Below are 25,707 nucleotides of genomic sequence, written 5' to 3'. Positions count from 1 at the left end.
CACTTAATCAAAGAAATTATGGTCACATTCTAATTCGTCCTACACTTTTTAAAATCTGAAAATAAATTTAAATTTTTCACAATTATCCTATTATATCATTTTCCAGTAAACTACGCGCTGATGAGGCAACTATTTAGAACATTTGGACAAAACAAGAACGTCTAATTTTTCATATTTCGTTCTTAAATGAAATTTGATAGCTCGTGAGACTGATAGTATTAGTACATATATGCATATTAAAAATAGTCTTGTTGGTAAAGGACACTGATTTTAATAGTACAACAGATTTTAATAATACAAAATTAATAATGTACATATGTGGTGTTAGGTTCCAAGATATTATCTAGGATTGAATTGTGAGATTATTTTAGTCATAGGGGGTTAGCTATGACTAATTATCCCATGATTATTTATCTAGGATTGAGTTGTAGGGTTGAATCTCGTGAACTAAACACACTATAAATTTAATTCCTGATGCAGTCTTGCACACCGGACACTCCTCCAAGTTAAAAAAAAGTGAATAAAATAATATAATGAGATATTTTCTATTTTTAGCATGTGACCGCTAAATTATATTTTGTGGCGTGTGATATCTTATTAATTCTGTAACTAAAATGTAATTTCATCAAGATTGGTGAACCTGGCTGTGTGTATTTTTAATTAATGCAAATTGGGCCCAGCCCATACCAAACAAAAACCCTAAAATTCAAATTCAGCACTTTATAAATTGGAGACATAAATTTAAATTCAATCAAGCTTTCGATAACCCATCTTCTTTTTATCCATTGTTTATGGGTACATTTTTTTATTACAAAATAAATCCATTTTGTTGATTTATTTATTTAAGATAGTAATCTTGTTTTATTATTCTGGCTACAGAGATAGTGACTGACACTGATAACCGAACCGAAAGAGTATAAGTGGAGTGATATCACTGATAACCGAATCGAAAGAGTACAAGTGGAGTGATAGTGACTAACACTGATAATGAAAGAGTACAAGTGGCTATAGATATGTGTATCGGAGACACTGCCTTCACTTGGATGTCTAAGAAGCAGCACATTGTCACATTATCAACCTGTGAAGCCGAATATCACATTATCAACCTGTGAAACCGAATATGTGGCTGCCACTTTCAGTGTTTGTCATACAATTTAGTTTAGGAGTTTAGTATTAGAGCTTGAGTGGCCAGAAAAGGAGCCAACAACTATTTGTATGGATTACAAGTTCGCCATTGCGCTATCCAAAAATCCAGTGTTTCACAACCGCAGTAAGCACATCGACACCCGCTTCCATTACATCAGAGAATGTGTTGTGAATCAGGAGATTCATGAGTTGCTTACATTTTCACAAAGCCACTCAAGCATGAAAACTTTATCAAGATTAGGACATTGTTTGGAATGACAAATCAAGTTTAGGGGATCTTGGAATTAAAATAAATAAACTTGATTTTTGTAATAGAATATACGAATATCTAAATATTATAGAATTATCTGGGATTAAGTGGGAGAATAAGATATTATAGTAGAAATATTTAGATATTTTAGTAGAATTCCTAGTAAAATATCTAGATTTTTATGAGAAAAATTTGGATATAAAATATTAAAGTATCTAGTAGAGAATTCTAGAATATGAAATAAATGCCTATAAATATGAAATAGTTGTACCATTTTTCATAAGTTGAAAGAAGTTTGAAATAGAGAGTTTTACCCCACATTATATTACCTTCCTAAACTATTTCTCATATATTCCACTCATTCTTTTGTCTAATATTTTCTCCAAACTAAATTACTTCTCCAAACATATACTATTTTATATTCCAACAGTTCATTGACAAATGTGGAATCACTTTCGATAATCCTGTTTTGTTCAACTGAATTCATGGATGTTTTCAAAATACATTTGTAGTCTATCAAAAATCATATAACATTTCTAATGCACACATTTATATATATCAATATATCCATTCCTATAACCAACTGCAATGTAGTTGTTGCAGCTTAGATTCATTTTGCAGCTTAGATTCATTTTGCTAAATAGAGATGTATCATCGACAGAAATCAAGATCCATATAAAAAAAATTAAAAATTTAAATACATTGGACAAAACGACATCATTTGATTGAGTTTGAAATACGCGTATTTTAAACTGGCTGCTGCATTAGCATGTGATGCACATGAAGATGAAGGATGAGATAATTGTAAAAATATCAAACTTGAAACGTGTGTAATTAGACCATAATTTGACTATCATTTTTATTTATTTGACAATTTGCCCAAGAAATTAAAGTAGTACTATATGTTAGGAAAGCTTTAAGCTAGAGAAAATCACAAAACAATTTAAGTATATAGAAATTGTCCGTCTAAGAAATCATAAGTATTATCAATCATAAGAAATACTATATAAGTTCATGTATTTAGAATAAGAATTGAAAGATTTTAAAGAAAATTAGAAAGTAGAAACCTATAATAACTCGTGTATTTACAAGTAAGTAACTTGTCATATTATCTTGCCATATTTTGCGTAATATGACATATATAGTCTACATAAGCTTTAATTTTTTGGAAAATGCTTGTTAGGGAAAAATTAAGAAAATCTCAAAGTTGATGTAGTGAGTATTAAACAAAGCTTAAGGAAAAATAAAAAATATCAAAAGTTCTTAGTTCTGAGCCGTTGATTCTCATCAATTCACTCTATTAATATAGGTCATTCAAATGTGATTTAGTAATTTTATAAGTTCAACACATTGTTTTCAGTATTCTTGTTTTCGCAATATAAATGAATCCACGCATTATATCACCTCTATATACATAACTTATTTTTATTGTAAAAATTAAAAATATTGCATTGGTTGTATGAAGTAACTATATTAAAAATTAAATCAACTGCATTCGAAGAATATGGAATTAGATTTTAATCAAAATCACTTCAAAACATTGAACAATCTTTTACATAGTCATAAATCAAACATTGAAACCAAAATTGCCATCAGGCTGAGTTGAGTTCATCAAACACATAATTAATCCCATCTCTAACCTATGTCTATAAACCGAGTGAGTCCTCTTCTTGAAGGTGTTTCAATGGCGCTTCTCGATTTCTGACTACTCATCAGCGCCTCTCATAGGACTAAATGATCGACTAGTGTGAAAAAAAAACTCAACAGCTTACTTTTGGGGTCTTGAGAAGATGTACGCTCTTCACGAATCCTTTGCCAAATTCACCCACAGCTTTTAGTGTGTCGAATAGATCTTTATCCCCGTCAATGTCATCTCTTTCGCGCTTCTGCAGGAATTGGGTTGAGAGATTAAGTTGCTTCTATCAATAGAATTAATAGAATTTCATAGTACCTTATTTCCACATGTAAGACCAATGGCGTCGCCTCCAAGAGAATCACACCAAACCTTAAACGTGCCAGGGAACTCTCTCTGCATCATGGCACAAAAACGCATTGTCATAAAGACGTAACATCAGTCAGAAAAAAAATGTAAGCAATTTTGTTACTCGCCTCTATTTCGGAGATCAGATATTTTTGTGGATCGAAGCCCACCATCAGCTTGTTCTTCAGCTCGCCCAAGTTCTTTTTCATCTCTTCCGGCAGTAGGAAGGGTTGGAAGGCTTTGCCAGCATTCCCTCGTATCACTTGCTTGCCTACACAGAGTGACGTACAATTACAACCAGAACCAGATTGAGATTTTTCACTATATGTTATACCAGGATCCCTCAATCAACAAACCTAGTTTTACTTCGGATGGGAACATAAGACGGTTTGGATAGGGGAGTTTATCCCTGTGCAGAAGAACTACGGCATTGTAGTTGTTCAGAGGTGTGCAGAAAAGGCGCTGCAAGAAAACCAAAATGCATATTTATATCTATCCATCACGAAAAAAGTAAAACAAAGGAGAAAATAGTATGGGACGATGCACTCACTTCCCATCCATATGCATCGAGTTGATTCTTCATAACAACGTTGGTCAAAGAATTTGCACTGCTGGTTGCATAAGCGGCCAATCTCTTAAGCTCCTGGCACATCAAATAATGACAATTTCGAAGACAATCAAGATTTCAACTTCAAATACCCAATCATATATGGTTTATCTAACCATCGTATTGCCAATACCAAATACATAAATAAAAATCAACTGTGTAGAAAATTCTAATTGCAAATAAAATAGAGTTTGTAGAGCTACTAACTGCTACTGTAGGCGATTGCATGGTCCAAGCTTCAGATTCCTTGTCGTAACTAGTAGCCAGAAACATAGCAGGCTTAGCATTATGCATATTCCCTTCGTATTGTTTTCTGTTTGAAATGAAAGATTCCTGAACAAAGATAAGATGTATCAACAAAAAATTCTCCAGAAATGAGAACATATGATAATAAATTATAATTGCAGTAGTTACATTGATTTCTTTGCCATCATCAGGAGTTAAATCGCCATTGATGTCCACAATTAAAGGAGAAAAACTCCAATCGTACTCTGACAACAAACGTAGGAATCTGCAGAAAAATAAAATCATCAGATTCGGATTAAAACAATTAACTGAAAGTCAAAGAATATAAAAGAGCTGAAAAACAGTGGTACAGATATCCAACTACTTAAGAATGCAAATGATGTAACAACTGCTCCAAACAGCAGACAAAGTATTCTTCATGTTACAAATGATGAAGGGCACATGTTCCTTTCGAAGCCAGTTTCCCAAATCTTTTCCTTCTTAGAGACTATAACATCAAGTTTTGTAAGTTTATTAGGCAAGTTCAACTAACCGCATCAAATTCTAGACTATCAAAAGGTCCAACTACCTATGGAAGCTATAAGCAAATCCAGTGAAGCAAGGAGTGGGCAAATAATTCAAACCGCATCCAAGAAAATGTGAAATGTGTTCCATGTTATGAAAGAGAAAATCAACCTCAGAAATCCAGTTATCCTGGAGCATGGGGGTCTGAATGGTAAAGGCTTCAAAAACAAGTGTGCAGCCAAAAGCTCAATAGCCTCTTCAGGTAATGAGTTCGAAAATAGATGTGCAGACACCCACCGTTTCGCAAGCCTACAAATGGAGAGGAAAGATTACACGTGTGTAAATATAAAAGACTGGGAGGGAGGGGGTAGGGAAAAAATTTACCTGACAATAGGCCCATAAATTGGATAACGGCCTCGTAATCCATCAATCATGCTAGAATGTTGACTACGAAGGAAAAGTTTTTTATCGGCTGATAGTACATGCTTCGTCTGGCCACCTACAAATAAAAAAATAGTTGAAGAACATTCAAACACCCAAAATGTAGCAATTGATCAGGATAAAAGGATCTATTACCAAGTTTTTTCACCAAGCTTAAACCTCTCTCGTGCAAAATCTTGAGACGAAATGCATACCCAGACACAAAAATATCTACATCATCCTCTGTAGCTGCGCATGTTATCCCAAACTTCGAGTGAAGGCTGTCATGCAGTTCATCGGATAACTTAGTCATACATTCTGGTATAGTGACAGAAATCAAATCAATAATACCAATACAACCTTTCTGCAATTCTGAGAAGGAAAGCAGTCTTGGTCTTCTCCATAGCTTTCTCATCCATAGGCCAATTTCCAGAACCTTCCAGCTATAATGAAATCAATGTCAAAAAAGTTGATGCATAAGAAACCTAGACATAAATAAACTTTTCTTGCCTGAATCATAACTTCTAACGGCTGTACACATGTTGCAGTATGCTTTTCCAGCTTTATTCTAGCGATTTCCTTATTTGCTAATGGGTGTGGAACAGGGGGGAAGACTGATGTCAACCTAAATGCTGTAATAAATGTAAGCACAAAGCAATTTTTAGGAACAGAGTAGTAGTGGAATGCTCTCTAAGGAACAGATATGGAATGAGTTACAAGGAGAAGAGGGAGAGAGATCAGATATATAGATGGTTAATTACTTGAAATTTCTTTTTTCATTTCAATTTCTTTCCTTTTTTCATTTTTTAAATGCTACCACTGCAAGTTTCAGAAAACTAAATACGCCATTGGACTAATGTTTACACTACAGAATTGGATCAGAAAGCACCAACTTCACCAGTATATCCACTCAAGAAACCAAAAAGGATGGGCTCCTTGTTTGGCAAAGCTGGAATCTATACTCTAGGGGGGGTGATAATTGTTTAGAAGTAAAAATTGCAATATGTTGCTAAGCTAAGGGCTTCCTTCCATGTGCAATACAAAATAGAGTTGGGGATATTTCGGAATACATAACCTAAGAAGCTTTCTTGACCATGGTAAGCTGGGATTAGAGGACTCGCAGATACTACTCAGCAAAAAGGAAATACTCTAGTTTTTTACTTGGGTATTGTAACTTAATCTCTATATTTCAGAAAAAATGTATTTTTGGCAAGCATGTAATCATGTGAGAGAAGCATAACATGGGGTTGGGGACATTAAATCAGGGGAAAATTTGTTGATATTCAATTTATCTCTATTATAATAAAGATCTTTGACAAGCATGGAACATGATAGAATCCCAACATGGGTTAGGGACATAAATCAGGACAAGAACCTGAATCTAGAGGCTGTACACTAGATATCCTTAGGGGAATGTTATCAAGAAGTCGCAGATGCTTCGACAGGTCATCATAAGCCTTCATTAAACTTCCAGCGTGGGATACAGGATCTGAAAATATATTACAGTTTTCAATGATTTTACTGTCTTCAAGCTTCTAAAAACCATTAGAAAAAAACTAAGGAAGGCAACACTATACCTTTGTTGCCGTGGCGAAGTACAAAATCAAGTTGATCTACAATCGTAATTATATTTTGTTTTGGAAGGGAAAGATGCCGCATAAGAACATGCTCACAGATTTCCTTTATGATAAGATGTTTTTCCCATGCTTCGTGCTCCCATACTGAAATCAAGGATATGCATGAGAATGTCATTTTATTATCATCAGTACTCCAAATCAGCCAAATATGTGACATAATTCCTTACCTGCAACTTCTGCAATTTTACCATCACGGAACCATCTAAGTGTAGATTTATCCCCCCAGAAATTTCTAAATTCCAAAGCCTATTTAAACATAAATATCAGGTGAGGAAACGAGTTGAGTTGAAAAAGAATATATACATGCTATCCTACCACAACAATGACATAAAGTGACCACAGAGAATAAAAATGATGTAAGGAATTGTGCACCACCTTATCTTTTTCTTCAGGACTCGGACCCAGAACAGCCTGTTTGAAGGCTTCCTCCACAGATCCAATTGCGATCCCAACAAATAAAGGTTCACCATCAAGCATAGATAAACCCTAAATGTTTAAGCAATCAAACCAAGTTTGAATGAGTCATATCCTTTAGGCACAATAACTGAAGTATCTCAAGTAATAATTAATCAGAACCATACATTCTCAAAATTACAATCGGAAGAAGCATTTCTCCAGAACACTCTAATGAGCTTGGTTCTTCCTCTCAGGGCTTGATCAATGACACACAATACCCTCTGCTCATAAGACCTCCAACATTCATCATCCAAGCAATATCCGGAAACATGGAAATCATGGTTGTCCTTTAAATTCAACCTAAAAGGTTACAGGTGAATTTTCATCAAACTAATAATAATTAGGTTAGATGTGAATTTTCATCAATGTTTACATCATAATCAAAAAGCAATATTGCATATGAATGACCCTATCTACATTCTACTCTAACCACAATGATGCTAGTTTTTCACCCAAAGCTGTTTGATGCCTAGTTATTAATTTGCAGCTTCAGGTATGAGATGATTATGCTGTCTGAATTTGCCTCTTTATCTTTGAATCTTTGACATAATATAAGCCAACACTTGTCCAAAAGAATATACTATTTGAAAAAATGACAACTTAGCATTCTGCTTTCTTGCACAAACAGATAGCACCTGGTTTAACAGTACTAAATAGTAAATGCTAATATAACATGGCAGCTGTTTGACAATTGGAAAAATTGTGCGTTGTAATTGTTTAATATCTGAATTAAAAAAAAAAATCAAAAGATCCAAACCAGCACATTTACACAAAGAAAACACACCCACCATACATGTATGGGTTTCAAAAAATTACCTTATGCAATAGTCATATTTGGCAGGATAATCAATATTGGTCATGAAAATCTCATCAAAACCTTCATACTCACATTTATCCATGCAGCTTAGCGCTACAGCAGCCTCATCACGTAGCTAAATACAAATTTAAAGATCTCTTATGTTAGCAAACATGACATGGATATGCCAAACACAGATTTAATCACAAAATGAAGGTACCTCTTGGAAACCACTAGGTGACATTCGGAAGGCCGCATTATAGTTGCCACATGGATCACAGATCATAACTGGAAATGACTGCAACTGTGTCTTCCTCTCCTGCAAATCCAAAGAAGAATTGGACTACTAAAATGAGGAAGTGAAAGCAAGGACAACACTTCTTAAAATACATATCGTCTAGTATTAGTAGCAGGGACAGATAGGGATTGTTTCCTATAGATATTCCCTACAGCTTATATTTTAGTTGTTATCTTTGTTTATTGCTTTAAGGAGTTAGTAGTTTATTAGAAATAGCTTTTATCTATATCCATTAGAGTAAAGAGTCGAGTTAGGGGTCCTATTTCAGTTGGGAGTTTGATAGTAGATGTTTAAAAATAGGGATTATGTTCCCATGTTTTTTATTGTCCAAAAATATATTTTGAGTTGGTCTATTCAGCGGAACAGCCTCCTTGGAGGAGAATTTATCTTTTGTTTATCTCTTCATATGTCATTTGATTTCTTTCCTGTTTGCTTTTTTCTTTCTCTCTGTTCTATGTACCAGCTAATTTCTAGCATCCTCACTCTTCTTCCCTCTTAGGTACACTGCATAATAAGTATAGGATCCGAAGCTATAGGAATTTTAAAGGACAGAGGAAACAATATCATATTGAATTACAAACAAGAAGCATCCTCCACATAATAATAGCTTCACAACAAAGATAGTGGTCACAAATTTTTGCAAAAACATTTTACTTACACCCTAACTGCATATAGCCACTTCTACAACAAGTAAAATTTGCACAGATTTCTCATAAATTTAAAGTTCAAATGGTTTGTTAGGCGCTCTACATGTCTAGGAGTATTTCATACTTCTAACTAGTAATTCTACAGGATTTAGCACAAAGTTGCATGACTAGAGATAGATCCGAACAAAAATGATAACTGGCAGTATGAAAATACCGTGTAGTATGGATTCAAGTAAAGTGATTAGTAGCAATTGAGATTAAGCATAATACCTTATTTGAAACATTTCTCTCACCTTCAGGTTGAAAGAAAAGTCCACCATCCCATACTTTGGAATTGGCTGCAAATAACACAAAGGCAGTTATTAAATGCTTTAAAATGCACAATATTTGGTTAAGTCTGCACCTGCAGTAGTCATATGAATATCATATGCCAACGAAGGAATCTGGAAATTCTCGGCTAATGTTTTCATGCTAATAGGCAGGACATTTGCATTACTTATTAAAAATTACATATGTATTAATATAAGGTAGCCAAAAGTAATATTTGATATACCAATGAAATCCAGAGTGATGCGCAATATCTGCACTGCATTCATCGAACTACTGATGCTATTTTTGCCAGACTTTGTTAGGAGGTACGCCATAATAACAGTTATCATGAATCCACTAAGGCAGTCATGGACATACAGAGAAGCCTTCCGAGCCCAAACCTACATATCACACAAAAATACAATGGCCATGCTTAAAAAATATTCCATCACTAAAGAACGAGAGAAAAAAAAATAGAATGGAAAAGTTACAGTAATTCATAACATTATCAGCTTATCATACTTTCAAAAGGATCAATGCCTCCCCCAATTCCTTGCATCCTTTAAAAGTTCTTTTAATGAACTCTGCATTTTCCTCAATAAACATGTCCTCCAGAATACTGTTGTTGTACTTCGGGGTTGCTGTTAAACGAAAGGATTTCACAAATTTATGATTGACCATTTAAATAAAGTAGAAACTTTTCACAGCTATAGTACCTTGATTCAGGGAGCGAATATTGTTCCTCTCAAAGCTCAATTTTGAGAAGGCGAAAAGAGAGGGTGCGGTTGGAATTATTTTCACAGAAAATGCTATATTGTTCGATAGTTGTACAGCTGAACGATTGACATGCTAGTGATTCGTTAGTAATCAATAACCATAATGAAAGCATAAATAAAATATACTCAGGTGTTCATACCTGGATAAACAACCAATACAGGCTTGCGTGCCTCATTATGCAAAGCCGACCATTCTACACCTTTGACGAGAGGAGACGACTTCAAATGCTCCTTGATTATACAAAGGTAAAGAAATCTTTTCGCATGGTAACGGTAGTTTAGATAGTCTTTCTCATGGAAGCATTCCTATCAATAAACATAAAAAAAAAATTCAATGACTGCATAACTGTTTTCAAGAGACTAAAATTAATTAAAAATTTCCTAGAGCTCAAAGAGACTAAAATTGCCTAATTGTGGAGAAAAAATTGAATTTAATAACCTTAGGCAGGCGAAGAAAAAGATCGACGCTAACATCTGGCCTCGCGACGCATTGAAACGAATAACTCCCTCCAATCTCTACAGATTTCGGCTTCCTGAACTTGAAATCGACTTTATCAGCGCCGACGTCTCGAACAAAGCTCGGTGCAACATTTGCTGTGACCTAATTCAAATTTGTTAAAAGTAAAAATAATAGAAGCGTCACTAAATTGAACGAAGCAGCAGAGAGAATGTTACCGGAAGGCCGTCGGGGATGCTACCAACGGCATCTCTGATGGCTGAAACGACGCCGTCTACGATTGAGGTGTTTTGTGGAGAGTAATCGAGCTGCACCTCCTTCAGCAGCTCTCTAAGCTTCAAATTGGTGGCGCTTTCGTTGATTTCTGCTGCGGAAGCCATTGCCAATACCAACCAACTCGACAATCCTTAGTAAATCCCGCTTCACCTTAGCATTCAAAGCCAATTTCTGTCTGTTTTGCGAGGGAAAAACAGAACGATGAAGAACATTGGTTTTGAAATGTAGTCGCGGCGTTCGGTTAACAAGGTTTCAGGTCGTCGTGAGCTTTGGAAATATCATTTTAGGTCCGCCAACTACAAGTTAATATCATTTGAGGTATTTTGAAATTTTTTTCGAACGAAAATGCCCTTAAGACTTTCAAAGGATAATTTGGACAATTCTTCCGCCACTCATTTTGTGTCAAAAACCTAGAGTCCAACAATTTTTTTACTACTATTTAATTCAATTACCATCCAAATTGAATTTAAATATAATTAAAATTTTCCTTAAAAAATAGTACTCGTATGTGTTAATTTTTCAATTATTAGATGACCAATTATTTAGGAATAGTGAATTGGGATATGATACTTTTATTTTATTTTTTCAATCTAAACTGCACTTTAAGAACTTACCATAGGTGATTTGTGAATCATATTTAGTTTATTTGTTTTGAAATTAAAGCTACTATTAATTTGGATTGTCATTCGGAGTATTATTTATATGAATTTCATAATGGAGATCAATTACCATCCAAATTGAATTTAAATATAAAAATTTGTCGTTAAAAATTGTTGGACTATAGGTCTCTAACGCAAAAGGAGTGGTCTTAAAGGCATTTTCGTCCGGAAAAAGTTCAAAACACCTCAAATGATATTACCTTATAGTTGACATACTTAAAATGATATTTTTAAGGTTCACGGACTTAAAATGATACTTTGGCAAAGTTCATGGACCTAAAAAGATGTTCCATCTTTACTATAAATAGTAAAAGGCCCACATTCCACTAATTTATTTCATTCATATTTCATTTAAAACTAATACTATTATAAACAAGTATAGTGCCGGACCTACACTTGTGAGTGGTGTGCCCATGGAACCCAGCAATTTGAAAAACGACATATAGTACTTCCTCCGTCCACGAAAAATAAGGCACTTTGTGAATGATACGGGTTTTAATGTAGAATTGGTAAAGTAAGGGAGAATGGAAAAAAGTAAGAGGGAAAGGGAAAAAGTAAGAGAGAAGTAGTGTTAGTGGAATGTGGGGTTCATATTATTAGTAAGAAAGAAGAGAAAAAAGTAAGAGAGAAGTGGTTGAAAACTTTCATTTTTTGAAAGTGTCTTATTTTTCGTGGACAACAAAAAATGACAAATGTACTATATTTTTCGTGGATAGAGGGAGTATTACATATGTTAACCCTGTCGTACAACATAAGTCCGATACCGCAGTTGGCATTCACATCTGCTAGTGACCATATTTTAGTATTTTTTCCACCTATTTTTCTGAATATTTTTTAAAATTTGTGCAGAATATAAAAGGATTTCTATTAGCGGAGGGATGGAGTATTAAATTTGGATGATCGTATTTATTTGAACTCAGATAGCATTTCAAAGTTTGATTCCACCTCTGATGTTTTTGCTGAAAATCTGAGATATTAATGAAGTTTGAGTGATAATATTAATGTAATTTATTAATTCCTAGATTGCCCTAACTAAACCCTACACTATTAACTATATTAAACCATGAAAAAGTGTTTATGGACCCAATCCATGTTAAACTGAACCCTAGAATTAAAATTTTGCCCATTAAACATTCTCTGCTTTACACTAGTAGTACAACATATCATCTCCTGCCTCTCACATTTTGATCGGTTTAGCCACGCTTTATGAAAATTATAATTTGGTTTATATATTTTGTTTAAGAATTGTCTCTTCTTTCGGCTGCATGGGGCTGATATCATCATCGATGATCGATTTCCTTATGGTTTTGTTGTGGAGGCATAAATTGAAATTGAAATAATCAAAGCGTTGGACTCCTTCCGTCCCATAACAACAGTTTTCTTTTTTCCATTTTGAGTCGTCCCACAAAAATAGCCATCTTTCACTTTTGTCAAATTTCCGTACTAACCTAAAGTCCATATTGTTATGGGAAGGAGAGAGGATAACCCTTCTTTTTATCCACGTTTTTGGGTTCGCTCGCATTGGTACATTTTCCATTACAAAATTAATTCTATTTCTATACGGCCAAGACTCTAATTACACAAATTAATATCTAATCAAGAATAAGTAAATTCTAGGCTGTTACAATTTCAAATTTTTCATCAAATATAACAAAAAAGCATCAACTAATTCAATATACAATCAAAACAAAGTGAAAATCATGCATAAAGCAGAAAGAGTATTGAATATGGGAAAAAAGCAAGCAATGTTTTAGGAGAAATTCAAGCTGACAATAGTGTTGGTTACAAACATAATTCAACATTCTAGTTTCACAATTCTCAACAAAATCCAACAACATGGAAACACACTTGAAAAGATAGGATAATGCGACATCTGAAGCATTTGGTTCTCCCATTTGCCTGAAACACTGTGTATAAGAAAAACATGTAAGTGTAAATCACAAGCACATGCATTTGAGATAGAAAATAAACCAATTAAACTAAAAATAAAAAGTAAGAAGGCTAACCTGTGAACCACTTCTCATCACTCATAAGAACGGTGGCCACGAATTTCAAAGTGATATTCTGATAATTTTTCCTCGGCAGATGCATAAACTAAGGGATTGCAATCTACCAATTCAATTACAGGTGTTTCCTCTGAGTTACAACACAACCAATCGAGATGTTTTAATTTGTAGCAATGTCGTATGCTTAGGAGCTTAAGCCTTGGGAGGCTCCCATGTTTAGCTCTCAATTGCACCAAATCGGTGTCTTCAATTATAAGTGACTCAAGTTTCAAAAAACAGCTCGATTCTATGTCCCACTTTGGGCCTCGGAAGGCATAATGTTCTATCCCGAGGATAATAAGATTTGGTAGCATCAAACCAATGTCGTTCATATACTGCCAATGATACCCTAATCCACCCAACCTCAATACTTGAAGACTTGATGGGAACATTGAAAGAGGAATCATACTCTTCCACTTCATATCTGGGTACACTACATCGTATTCAAGATAGATCAAATTCTGGAGTTCCTCTGAGATATTAGCCAAGCCACTTAATGAGTTGCTAGCATCGTCTTCATCATAAGGCTTCCTAACACTAATAATGGTTAGAAGCCTTAAATTCGGGATTCTTTTAAGAATTTCTACAGTGCAACTCTTTGTACCTACGCCTAAAATATAAGAGACTTTTCCCAACATAGCATTAGAATCAGAAATCGGGGTTGGTAATTCTCTTGCTGTGACTTGAAGATGTTGTAGGTTTTGCATGTTCCATATTTCCATTGGCATATATGGCAGAACTCCACGCTTTATAACGTGCACATATGAATCGATGCTCAAGAATTGAAGGTGTAAAAGGTTGGATATTGATACAGGGAGCTCTTTGTTGCAAGTTAGAGAAAGATACTTCAGACAAACTAGTTTTAGAATTTCAGGTGGAATATGATAATATCGAACACTAATAGCATTTAGTACCCTGGGCAACTTGAAATCTATCATATGTATTGGCAATGGATAAGGATGGAGAGGACCATAGCAAAGGAGAGAACGTAAAGTGGATGAACAATCACTTTTTATTGAATCATACACTTCTTTGATGGCAAATAAAGTGTTGAAATGGGCACACACCCGACGTTGGTCTATCATAACTTCGTCGCAACTTTGTAAAACATGCAAGAACTTGATTTTACTAGCTTCTTTCTTACAACAAGTGCTGCCAGCAAGAATGCACACGACATTTTTCATTTAAAAACCAAGATAACGGATCAAATTCATATAGAAGAAGATGATAACTCTTAGCAAGCTTTCCTAGGTTATCGAACATAAAGGATTCTATAGTCTTCACTCCATCTGCAACCTCATCCAATTTTTTTTTTCCAATTGGTTCGCATAACCCCTCAGCACTTATATACCACATGAGATTGTGTGGATAAATATATCTATATGGAGGGAAAGTTCCCAAATAGAGAAAAAACATTTTAAAAAACTGAGGCAAGTAGTCGTAGGGAAAAATACCTTTGATATTTGATTAGATGAAGCAATAGAGCAGCAGAAAAATAGCTAAAATATGAAAGATGAGAAAAAATTAGTAAAATAAAAGAGATACGTTTTCTATTTTTAGCAATGAGACTATATGTCGTGGATATATGACAATATTAAAATGAGATTATTTTTCATGGATAGATGGACTAATGGAGTGTATCTTACATCTCCTTTCGTGTTGGGCCTTGGGCCTCTTTGATGTAATTTGGTGGACTTGTTTGCTCTTTGACCACGTCACTTATACTCTTAACAACATTGCAATATTCCAATCAAAATATAACTCTCACAAATCGATCACTTGCAATTTACTTGTTAGATGGCTTTTTGATGACACAAATCAATACTAGTTCATAAATATTAAATGAACCTACAAAATGAATGAACTTAACTTAATTGGGTGACAAATAGTTTATACAGTCGACTATATATAATTAAGGTTTGATGGGGGAAATATATATTTGATGGGCAGAAATTTTACCGAACCAACTTATGCACACTATATTTGCAAAGGAACCATGAATTAATTTATCTATGTTAACAAATTATGTTCAATGCACACTTGAAATGATGGGATAATGTGACATGACATGACCCATATCATCTCCTGTCTCTCACATTTTGATACTGTTTATGAAAATTATAATTTGGTTTATAAATTTTTTTTTGACGAATTGCCTCTTCTTTCGGCTACAGGGGAACTGAGATCATCATCAAAATGATCGATTTCCTGATGGTTTTTGTAAAGTTTTTATCTCTTATAAGGTAGGTCCCATTCTCCAGTAACAATACTCCAATCACTTTTTCCTTCTGCATCTCTCCTACTTTACCAATTTTTACATTAAAACCCGTACTAATCCTAAAGTTCATATTGTTATGGGACGAAGGAAGGATAACCCTTCTTTTTATCCACGTTTTTAGGTTCGCTCGCTTACAAAATTAATTCTATTTCCATACGTATTTTTTTCAATTTTGCTTATATTTGGAAACTTATTTTTCGGATTTTCTAGAAGAATATTGTTATCCCAATTATTTTTACATAAGCAAAAGTAATCTTTATTTTCAAAAGTTTTTTTGATTTTCTATTCTTTTGCTCATTTAAGCTGTAGATTTCGAAACTCATTTTTCGGATTTTCTGAAAGAAACATATTGGCAATTGAATGTCAAAGCTTTTTCATGGTCAAAATCAAACTTTTTATTCTAGATTTAATTTAATACTTGGAATAATTAACAAGATGAAACTGGCAGAATGGATTTATACCAGATCAAAATAATAATCTCAGCAACTAGTTTGAAGGAAAAAGCATAACAATTTAACAATCCCAATAGAAAAATGAAACAACACCACAACCACAAGCTTATAATTCCCACATTTCTTCTTCTGCACCATTTCCAAGCTTAGCTCTGTACAGTTTGGTAAATACAAGCAAGTAATTAATGTTATGAATTGAAACGATGAAAAGATGAAAAAGAAACGAGATTAGTGATTATTAGACGGAATATACTAATTTACAACACTAATCAAAAATTTAATATTTGTTAACTTAAAATATTTTGTACTCAATATTTTACGAGTAGATTGTAATTACCCCGCCGTTTGCGTCACTTGACTTCCCTTTCCGCATATTTCCCCTTTTCGCTCAAAACCCACCTCAGGAATGGCAAATCCCCAGTCCCTCTTCGCTACCTTCTCCTATCCAAAGACACAACACAGCTTCAAGTGGCGGACGCAGGAATTTTTTCCAGTAGGTGCTCCATTAGTTAATAATTTCTTCATTTCCCAATTAATAAATGTCTCACTTTGATGTGACACGGGTTTTAAAAAAATGTAAAGTAAAGTGAGTTGAAAATATTAATTGTATGTGAGAGAAATTAGTTAGTAGAATTTGGGGTATATGACCAAAAGTAGTAAAGATGAAGTGGAACAATTAATAAGGACGAACCAAAATGTTGTACACATAATGGGGAGACGGATATAGTATTTTGTACATTATATATATGTGTGTGTTTGTTACTTTAAAACATACATTTGCTTATTATTATATTTGTACTTTTCTATTATATTCCATTTCATTTTTATTATATTTGGTAAATAGACCGTGCATTCTAAAAAACTAGACTGGTTCCAAAAAATTTCGCTAGCTTTTCTTTATATTTTTCAAAAATTCCAGAGGTAAAAGAAAGCACATAGTAAAATATATGCAGAGTAATAGCATATTATAAAAAATCACAATTATAAAATCTATGGAAATTCATAAATATTTTTTTTGTTGCAAGAAACTAATTAGCTAATACCTAATCAAAAGTATGAAACAATTCATATTTACACATTCTTTTTCTTATCCTTGAATGTTAGTAAAGAATGACATAAAAAATTGCATAATTTAATTAAAACTGAATAAAAAGAATGAATTAAAAATATTGATTATTAAAAGAAAAATAGCGCCTAAAAAGAATTAAAGGTTCCAATATAGAAAATGAAATAAAGAATTAAAATTAAAAAAATAGAAAGTTAGTTTTTAAAACTAATGGATAGTACGGAACCGGATCCTCTGCTGTGATTAAATCACAGCAGGGCGTGCTGTGGTAAAAAACGCTGTCGTATCCTTCTATTAAAATAATGCAATTTATTTAGTTTTTAAATCTCTCCAAATCGGCCAACAAACCAATGCTGTGGTAAAAAACGCCGTCGTATCCTTCTATTAAAATAATGCAATTTATTTAGTTTTTAAATCTCTCCAAATCGGCCAACAAACCAAAAATGTGTAGGAACCGAATCCAATATATCAATAGCCAAATATTTCTTTTCCCTCCTTTTTCTCTTTGCGTACACCGGAAACAAAAAAATAATCTCTTCATCTTCTTTCTAATCTGCTTCTATTTCTTTTACGCCGGTTGTGGAAAAAATTAATCACTCTTCTCTGTTATCTCAAGGTATGAATTTTTTTTCTAATGAATGTAGTGTGATTCATCTAATATTTGTTAATCCTGTTTCTTTTTATGAATAGATGGTATTTAATTATTTTTTATGCCTAAGACTTTGTGGGATTATTGCTTTCCTTTATGAATATAACGAACCATTATAACAAGTCCATGAATATTTTTAACTTGTTATTTGATCTTGCCAAATATTGAAAGTAGCTAACCAATGTTGCTTTTTCCACCATTTAATTCCAAGAGAAAGTGAGATAGGTTAAAAGAGTTAGAATTTGTATTGAAGTTGAAGAAGCAAAAGTTAATCTCGCATATATTATTATTGATGTTTCTATCTGAATAAAAATTTCTCATTGCATATCATCTAATATTTTCATGTTTTAGTGGTTGCAACAGAGTTTTCCAAACCGATGAATATGAGCTCTGATTCTGATTTCAAGCCTAGAATCGATATGAAATTTGATAGCTTAGATGATGCTTGGATGTTTTGGGTTCAATATGGGGGAAAAGTTGGCTTCGGAGTTCGAAAACATTACTTTAACAAATGCAAAAAAACTGGTCGAATAACATCATATAAATATGTTTGTTGTAAGGAAGGTGTTCGTAAAGAGGACAAAAGGGATTCTTTGACGATTAATCCTCGACTTGAGACTCGAACAAATTGCCAAGTAAGGTTGGGGGTGACCTATGTGAAGGGTATATATAAAGTAAATGAGTTTAAGGAAGAGCATAATCATCCCCTCCACCTTCCCGAGACAGTACATATGTTATCTTCTCAACGCCGCATTACTGAAGTTCAAGCACATGAGATTGATTTAGCTGATGATGTTGGGCTCAATTAGAAATCATCTTTTGATTTGATGACTAGACACGCTGGAGGAAGAGATGGGATTGGTTACACTATCTTAGACGCTAAGAATTATCTTCGATCTAAGAGACAAAGAAGCATGGTGTATGGAGAAGTTGGTTGTTTGATGAGATACTTTCAAGATCAGTTATCTAAAAATCCATCATTTTACCATGTGAACCAAATGGATATGGAAGAGCAAATAACTAATGTTTTTTGGGCAGATGCAAGAATGTTGATTGATTATGAGTACTTTGGTGATGTTGTGTCATTGGATACGACATACTATACAAATCGTGATAATAGACCACTTGCCGTATTCTCGGGTTTCAATCATCATAGAAAAGCTGTCATTTTTGGCGCAGCATTTTTGTACGATGAAACAACAGCATCATTCAAATGGCTGTTTGAAACATTTTTAGATGGACACAAACACAAAAGGCCTCTCACCGTCTTCACTGACCAGGATCAAGCTATGGGAAAAGCCTTGCATGAGGTAATGCCAGAGACATTTCATGGATTATGATGGCATTTAATGCAAAATGGAATCAAACATCTGGGAAACCTTATGAAGGAAGGATCGTGTTTCTTGACAAATTTTAAGAGGTGTATGTATGGCTTTGAGGATGAAACCGATTTTGAGGAGGCTTGGAGCAACTTATTGACACATTTTAGTCTTCAAGACAATACATGGTTGAAGCATATGTACAGTGTGAAGGAAAAATGGGCCCGATGCTACATAAAAGCCTTCACACTTGTGATAAAAGGAGGAGATTTCTATTCATTTTCTTGTATGTTTTACACACTGTGTCCTTTAATAGGTAAAACTATAGCTAAACATGGTAAGGATTCTCCTGCAATTATTCTCCAAATCACACGTTTCTTTTCTTGATTGCTACTTCACTAATTGATTTCTTTCCAACACTCCCCCTCAAGTTAAGTAATGGGGTCACCCATTCTTAACTTGCTTAGTACTTCGCGGAAGCTTCTTGAATCCACAGCCTTAGTCAGAATATCGGCCAGCTGGTCTTCGGACCTCACAAACGGGAGCTCTACTATTTTAGCTTCTATGTTGTCTTTGATGAAGTGTCTATCCACCTCGACGTGTTTTGTCCTATCGTGCTGAACAGGGTTTTCAAATATGCTAATCGCCGCTTTGTTATCACAGAACAACTTGCACGATTTTTGTGATTTTAGGCTTAGCTCTGTCATTAGCTTCTTCAGCCATAAAATCTCAGTCAAACCACTCTTGATTCCTCGAAACTCAGCTTCTGCACTAGATAAGGCAACAACCTTTTGCTTCTTACTTCGCCATGTAACAAGATTACCTCCAACAAAGGTGAAGTACCCTGCAGTTGATTTTCTGTCATTTGGATTTCCTGCCCAGTCAGCGTCTGTGAAACCGTGGATCTCCAAATGTCCATGATTCTCGAACATCACTCCATGTCCTGGCGTCCCCTTTAAGTACCTTACAATCCTAAGAGCTGCCTCCCAGTGAGCTACTTGAGGTGCGTGCATGAACTGGCTGACCACTCCAGCAGCATATGCAACATCAGGTCTGGTATGGGACAAGTAGATTAATTTCCCAACCAGACGCTGGTATCTCGTGTGATGAGTAGACTCGGCTCCTTCGACTATTTTCAAACCGTGATTCTGTGCCATAGGAGTATCAGCTGGTTTGCAGTCTAGCATTCCAGTTTCTGCCAATAGATCAAGTACATATTTCCTTTGGCTGATAAAGATTCCCTTCTTCGACCTTAGTACTTCAATTCCCAGAAAGTATTTGAGTAGGCCAAGGTCCTTCATTTGGAATTCTGCAAAGAGATTCTTCTTCAACTGTTTGATCTCATCATCATCATCCCCTGTGAGAATCATATCATCTACATAAATGATCAAGCATGTAATTTTCCCTTCTCTCCTTTTTAGGAACAATGTGTGATCGGAGTTGCTTTGCTTGTACCCATACTTCTTCATTACCTCAGTGAACCTCCCAAACCATGCCCTAGGAGATTGCTTTAGCCCATACAATGTCTTCTTGAGTTTGCACACCTTCCCTCCTTTGAAGTCGCCCGAGAAGCCAGGCGGTGGCTCCATGTAGATTGGTTTGGATAGCTCCCCATGTAAAAAAGCATTTGTCACATCAAATTGGTGTAGTGGCCACTCCCTGTTTGCTGCTATGGAAAATAGTACTCGAATAGTACTCATTCTTGCCACTGGGGAGAAAGTCTCAGCATAGTCGACTCCATATGTCTGAGTGTATCCCTTGGCTACCAATCTCGCCTTATACCGTTCAATTGATCCATCTGGCCTCCTTTTGATAGTAAAGACCCATCTACAACCTACAGTCTTGGCTCCATCTGGTTTTAAGCACACTTCCCATGTCTTGTTTTTTATCAGGGCCCGCATCTCTACTAACATTGCCTCCCTCCAGTGGGCAATTTTCATAGCTTCTTCTGCCGTTCGAGGCAGCTCTTCTTCTTCATAAAGAGCAGCTTCAAATGCCCTGGCCATTTCAGTCAAGTTTGCTTTCGCCAGATTTGCCATAGGGTACCGACTCCTTGAACCGATTCTGTCTGGAATGTATCTTTTAGGAGGCACCCCGCGGGTGCTTCTATTTGGCATGATATACCGCCCAGTATCACCATCAATTGTTGCATTTTCCTCTTCTTCTGCACCAGGTTGGTTAGAGCTAATAACTGTATCATGCGAGCTAGATTCGGGAATTACCTCACATATCACTGAAGGAGGATGTTCAGGCAATGGTGACCGAGGAGGCTCCACAGCGGACGTGATCTGCTCGGCGATGACACTAGCTTGCTCTGTTGGCTCCACTTCAGAGTTACCTAATTGTAGCGCAACCCAATGGAGGGGTCGAACACTCTCCCCCTGACTTGGAACACTCTCCCCCTGACCCCGAATGTGGTTGTGATAGAAATACTCACTTTCTAAGAAGTTACAGTTCATGGTTGTAATAATCTTCCTAGAAGACGGATGGTAACACCTGTACCCTTTCTGATTTAACCCATATCCCATAAAGACGCATTTAATAGCACATGCAGAGAATTTACTTCTTTCATGCTTGGGAACATGGACGTAAACAGAGCAACCAAAGATTATCAGAGGAATAGTCAGGGGTTCAGGAATATTTGTTGAGGCTGAAAGGATTTGCAAAGGAGTTTTCATACCTAAGATTTTTGTAGGTAGACGATTTATTAAATAAACTGCAGTGGCTACCGCTTCTGGCCAAAGAAACTTTGGAACATTTGAGTCAAAAAACAAAGCCCGAGTCATTTCCAAAATCAGTCTATTTTTTTGTTCTGCTACTCCATTTTGTTCGGGGGTATAGGGGCAATTCGTTTGATGAACCAATCCTTTACTCCGGAAAAAATTTGTCATCTCCTTATTAACAAATTCTCTACCATTATCAGACCTAAGAATTTTGATAGAGGTTTGAAACTGGGTCTGAATCATAGTAAAAAAGATGGTAAATTTTTCGAAAACCTCAGATTTATTTTTCAAAAAATATACCCATGTTAATCTAGTGCAATCATCAACAAAAATCAAAAAATACTTTAAACCATGATCACCAGAAATGGACGCTGGGCCCCACACATCAGCATGTACTAAGGAAAAAATATCCTTAACTCGAGTATCACTAGATTTAAAGGATTGTCTATGATTTTTGGCTAAAACACACGACTCACAAGTAATATTCTCAAACTTAGAAAACTTAGGAAACAAAATTTTTAAATAACCCGATGATGGATGCCCCATTCGACGGTGCCACAACCAAGCTTCTCTATCAGCAGATCTGTGAGCAAGCATCGCGGTGCCACCTTGTTGAGTAATCTCATCCACATAGTAAAGGCCTTGACGCTCAGTGCCACGCCCAATTATCCTCCTCGTCCTGATATCCTGTAATACACAAAAATTTGGGTGCATCAATAGAGTTCAATTTAGCTCTTTAGTAACATGGCTAATGGACATGAGTTTATGAGACAATTTTGGCACATAAAGGCAATTGGAGAGTTTTAAGGTGGGAGAAATCTCAATGGTCCCACTCCCACTAACAACAGTCAATTCCCCATCTGCAGTCTGTATCGAATTCTTTGTAGCCTCAGTAAATGCAGAAAAATCATTTTTATCATACGACATTGTATCTGTGGCTCCGCAATCAAATATCCATCCCCTTTCCTTTGTTCAGTTTTACTCTGGGCCATACATGCTATAGAGATTTTTTTCCAAGGGTGCAAAACGGTTCGGGCTTAAAAAAGACTTTGGAGGCAATATAGGGGTAGTTATTCGGATTTTATGAGGCTGGGGACCTATTTGCAAAATTCTAGGACTATTATGCATAAAATTAATAATGCAGGGACTAGCCTCATAATTCTTCACATAATGGGGTCTTTTTTCTAACACTTGCAAATTTGAAGGATCATGCAGCAACTTCACATTATTAAATTGGGGATTAGGGGAGCCAATCCCTAATCCACCGTTACCTCCGATCCCCCTCCGTTCAGCGAATGCAGCTTCTCCAATCCGCTGGTCCGACTCGCCGCCTCGCCTGCCGCCGCCGCCGCCGCCCTGCTGTTGAGTGGCGTCGCCCGATCTCCCTCGGGTATTGGCAGCCTCTCGGTTGCCGACCGTGTCATGGAATAAGCCACCTCCTTCTCCGATTCCAACGGCGAGTCATGCTTTCGCCTTTTGCCCTTCATCCCACCATTCCGGGAACCCGACTATAAGGAAGCAATTTTCCTTGGTGTGTCTCGTTCGTTGACAGTTGGTACACCACAGTTTGGATTTGTCAGGTTTGAGCCGTCTGTCGACAATCGCGATCTTCATTAGTTTCTTCCAAAGTGGGTAATTTTTCTTGTTGAGTCTAACTGCTAAAGTAACAGTTTTACTCATCTTTAACCTCGAATCGTGGAGGTTTGGTTTCTCTTCGTCGTCTGACATTCTGTGATGCAGGTTTGGTTGAAGCCTTTTGGCCGAGATTTTGGTATTTTCAGGCTAGGATGAATTCTTTTCTGAGCCCTTGCTCTGATGCCATGATAAAAGGAGGAGATTTCTATTCATTTTCTTGTATGTTTTACACACTGATTTACATGTCCTTTAATAGGTAAAACTATAGCTAAACATGGTAAGGATTCTCCTGCAATTATTCTCCAAATCACACGTTTCTTTTCTTGATTGCTACTTCACTAATTGATTTCTTTCCAACAACTTGGTATGAGAAGCACACAACTTAGTGAGAGCATCAATTCTAGTATCAAGAATTGTACGATGCCCAACTTAAACATTGCTCGATTTTTTAAGAATTTTGAGCGGGTTGTGGAGGATAAACGGTACAATGAACTGAAGTGTGATTTTGAGGCACACCAAAAGTTACCCAGATTGAGGTTAGAGAGCTCTCCTATATTAAGACAACTTTCTAAGATCTATACTCCATCAGTTTTTGATTTATTCCAGAATGAGTTTATCATGTTTGCAGCTGCATACATCAAGCATAAAGATGAATCGGGATCATCATTTGAGTATGTTATTGGACTAAACGATCACGATAGGGAATGGAGGGTGACATATTATCCCAATACAAAGATGATTCATTGTAGTTGTCGAAGGTTTGAGATGGTTGGATTAATATGTTGTCACTCTGTGAAAGTGTTTGATGTGTTAGACGTGAAGTTGCTTCCTGAGAATTATATTCTTAAAAGGTGGACAAGAGAAGCTAGAACTGGTGTAGTCCATGACCTTATTGGTAATGAAGTTGAAGAAGATTCTAAATTACAAAGTACTGAGCGGTATCGAAGACTATGTCAAGTTCTTATAAGGTTGGCTAATGAAGCTTCTATCCATCAATCCACTTTTACCTTGGTGAATGAAACAATGTCGGATCTATATAAAAAGGTAATGGAAATGCGTTTAGCAGAAAAAGATCAAGAATATAGTGACAATGTGAATACCTCTTCAACGGTCTCTTCTCTAATGGCATCAAGAGGATTCAAGAAAAAAATTGGTGCAAAAGGTTCGAAACGATTGAAGAGTTGGGTAGAACTTCAGTCAAAACAAAGAAAAACAAACCATAAAGTAAAGGTATATATACACAAACCATAAAGTAAAGGTATATACTGTTATGTGTTTGGAAAATAATTTTATTAAATATAAATTTTACTTTAATTGTAGGTTGTTGGAGCACGAGGTACATTGCATGTTTCTTGTTCGGTAGTTCCAGCACCTCGTGCGTGCCCCGAAAATCCGGCAATTCCAGCACCTCGTCCGTGGCCCGAAAGGACTTCAGATCATTTGAGTTTCACTGAATTATTACTGGTATAAGAGCATCTCCAATGGTCGGCTAGTGACCGGCTAGCCGATTCGTTACGCTGGCCGATCGGCTAGCCGAACCATTGGAGTCGGCCAGCGCTAAATCGGCCAAAATATCGGCGTCCGCTGGCCGATCGACCGGCGCTAGCCGATGCGCTGGCCGCCATTGTGGCGTGCCAATCGGCCAGCGATCGGCCAGCGCCGATTTTCAATTTTTTTATTATTTATTTTTTAAATCTATATAAACGCGATTTTCTCTCTCTCTAAATTTCTGTACAAGAGCAACATCTAACGATGGACAACAACAACTGGGCCCAATAGACCCCCGTTCGGCTAGCGGCAAACTATAACAGATTCAAGGCATACTAACATTTTTTTATGTATTTTTTTAATAAATTAGTGAGGAGTAGAGTGGGGCGGTGGCTCGTGTGTGGAAGCCCGAATTTTTTTTTATTATGTAATTTTTTTTATTTTTAGTTAATGTAATTTTTTTTATTTAAATAAAATTAACGAATTTTTCCCGTATATATGTCGTAAATTTAATTCCGTATTGTGATTTTAATTCCGTAAATGTAGTATTTTTTGAATTATTTTTACTGCGGCTGGCCTAAATCTGA

General features: G+C 35.7%; 3 protein-coding genes across 5 annotated transcripts; 2 read left to right on the top strand and 1 right to left on the bottom strand.

Annotated features, from left to right (window-relative positions):
* Nucleotides 1-2,886: 2,886 nt before the first annotated feature.
* Nucleotides 2,887-11,040, bottom strand: LOC125202458 (uncharacterized). The gene is made up of 26 exons (XM_089065948.1): nt 10,749-11,040; nt 10,513-10,674; nt 10,214-10,379; nt 10,014-10,130; nt 9,820-9,938; nt 9,542-9,698; nt 9,259-9,326; nt 8,264-8,362; nt 8,064-8,179; nt 7,373-7,547; nt 7,167-7,277; nt 6,959-7,037; nt 6,732-6,875; nt 6,530-6,643; nt 5,665-5,786; nt 5,515-5,597; nt 5,311-5,435; nt 5,119-5,233; nt 4,906-5,043; nt 4,399-4,495; nt 4,192-4,317; nt 3,928-4,020; nt 3,734-3,839; nt 3,506-3,648; nt 3,348-3,425; nt 2,887-3,282 (listed from the first exon to the last, which is right to left on the bottom strand). The coding sequence occupies exons 1-26, from the start codon at nt 10,908-10,910 to the stop codon at nt 3,157-3,159; spliced, it is 3,141 nt and encodes a 1,046-aa protein (XP_088922074.1). The 5' UTR covers nt 10,911-11,040; the 3' UTR covers nt 2,887-3,156.
* A 7,292-nt stretch (nt 11,041-18,332) lies between these two features.
* LOC125199559 (protein FAR1-RELATED SEQUENCE 5-like) lies at nt 18,333-19,295 on the top strand. The gene is made up of 2 exons (XM_089065264.1): nt 18,333-18,680; nt 18,765-19,295. Exons 1-2 carry the CDS (start codon nt 18,333-18,335, stop codon nt 19,293-19,295), a joined length of 879 nt encoding a protein of 292 aa, XP_088921390.1.
* A 3,979-nt stretch (nt 19,296-23,274) lies between these two features.
* On the top strand, nt 23,275-25,605 carry LOC125196949 (protein FAR1-RELATED SEQUENCE 3-like). Of its 3 annotated transcripts, XM_089066213.1 has the most exons (4): nt 23,275-23,625; nt 23,738-24,168; nt 24,261-24,862; nt 24,953-25,605. In XM_089066213.1, exons 3-4 carry the CDS (start codon nt 24,368-24,370, stop codon nt 25,100-25,102), a joined length of 645 nt encoding a protein of 214 aa, XP_088922339.1. In that variant the 5' UTR covers nt 23,275-23,625; nt 23,738-24,168; nt 24,261-24,367; the 3' UTR covers nt 25,103-25,605. The 3 variants fall into 3 exon arrangements, with proteins under 3 accessions (XP_088922339.1, XP_088922338.1, XP_047951611.1); XM_089066212.1 differs by having other exon boundaries at nt 23,275-24,168; XM_048095654.2 differs by lacking the exons at nt 23,275-23,625; nt 23,738-24,168 and having other exon boundaries at nt 24,187-24,862.
* Nucleotides 25,606-25,707: the final 102 nt, after the last annotated feature.

Source organism: Salvia hispanica, chromosome 2 (assembly GCF_029641045.1).
Source record: "Salvia hispanica isolate PSC_SH4W2 chromosome 2, Shi_PSC_v1, whole genome shotgun sequence".
NCBI classification, from domain to species: Eukaryota; Viridiplantae; Streptophyta; class Magnoliopsida; order Lamiales; family Lamiaceae; genus Salvia; species Salvia hispanica.
Note: the sequence above shows the minus strand (reverse complement) of the source record. Positions and strands in the feature narration are given on the sequence as shown.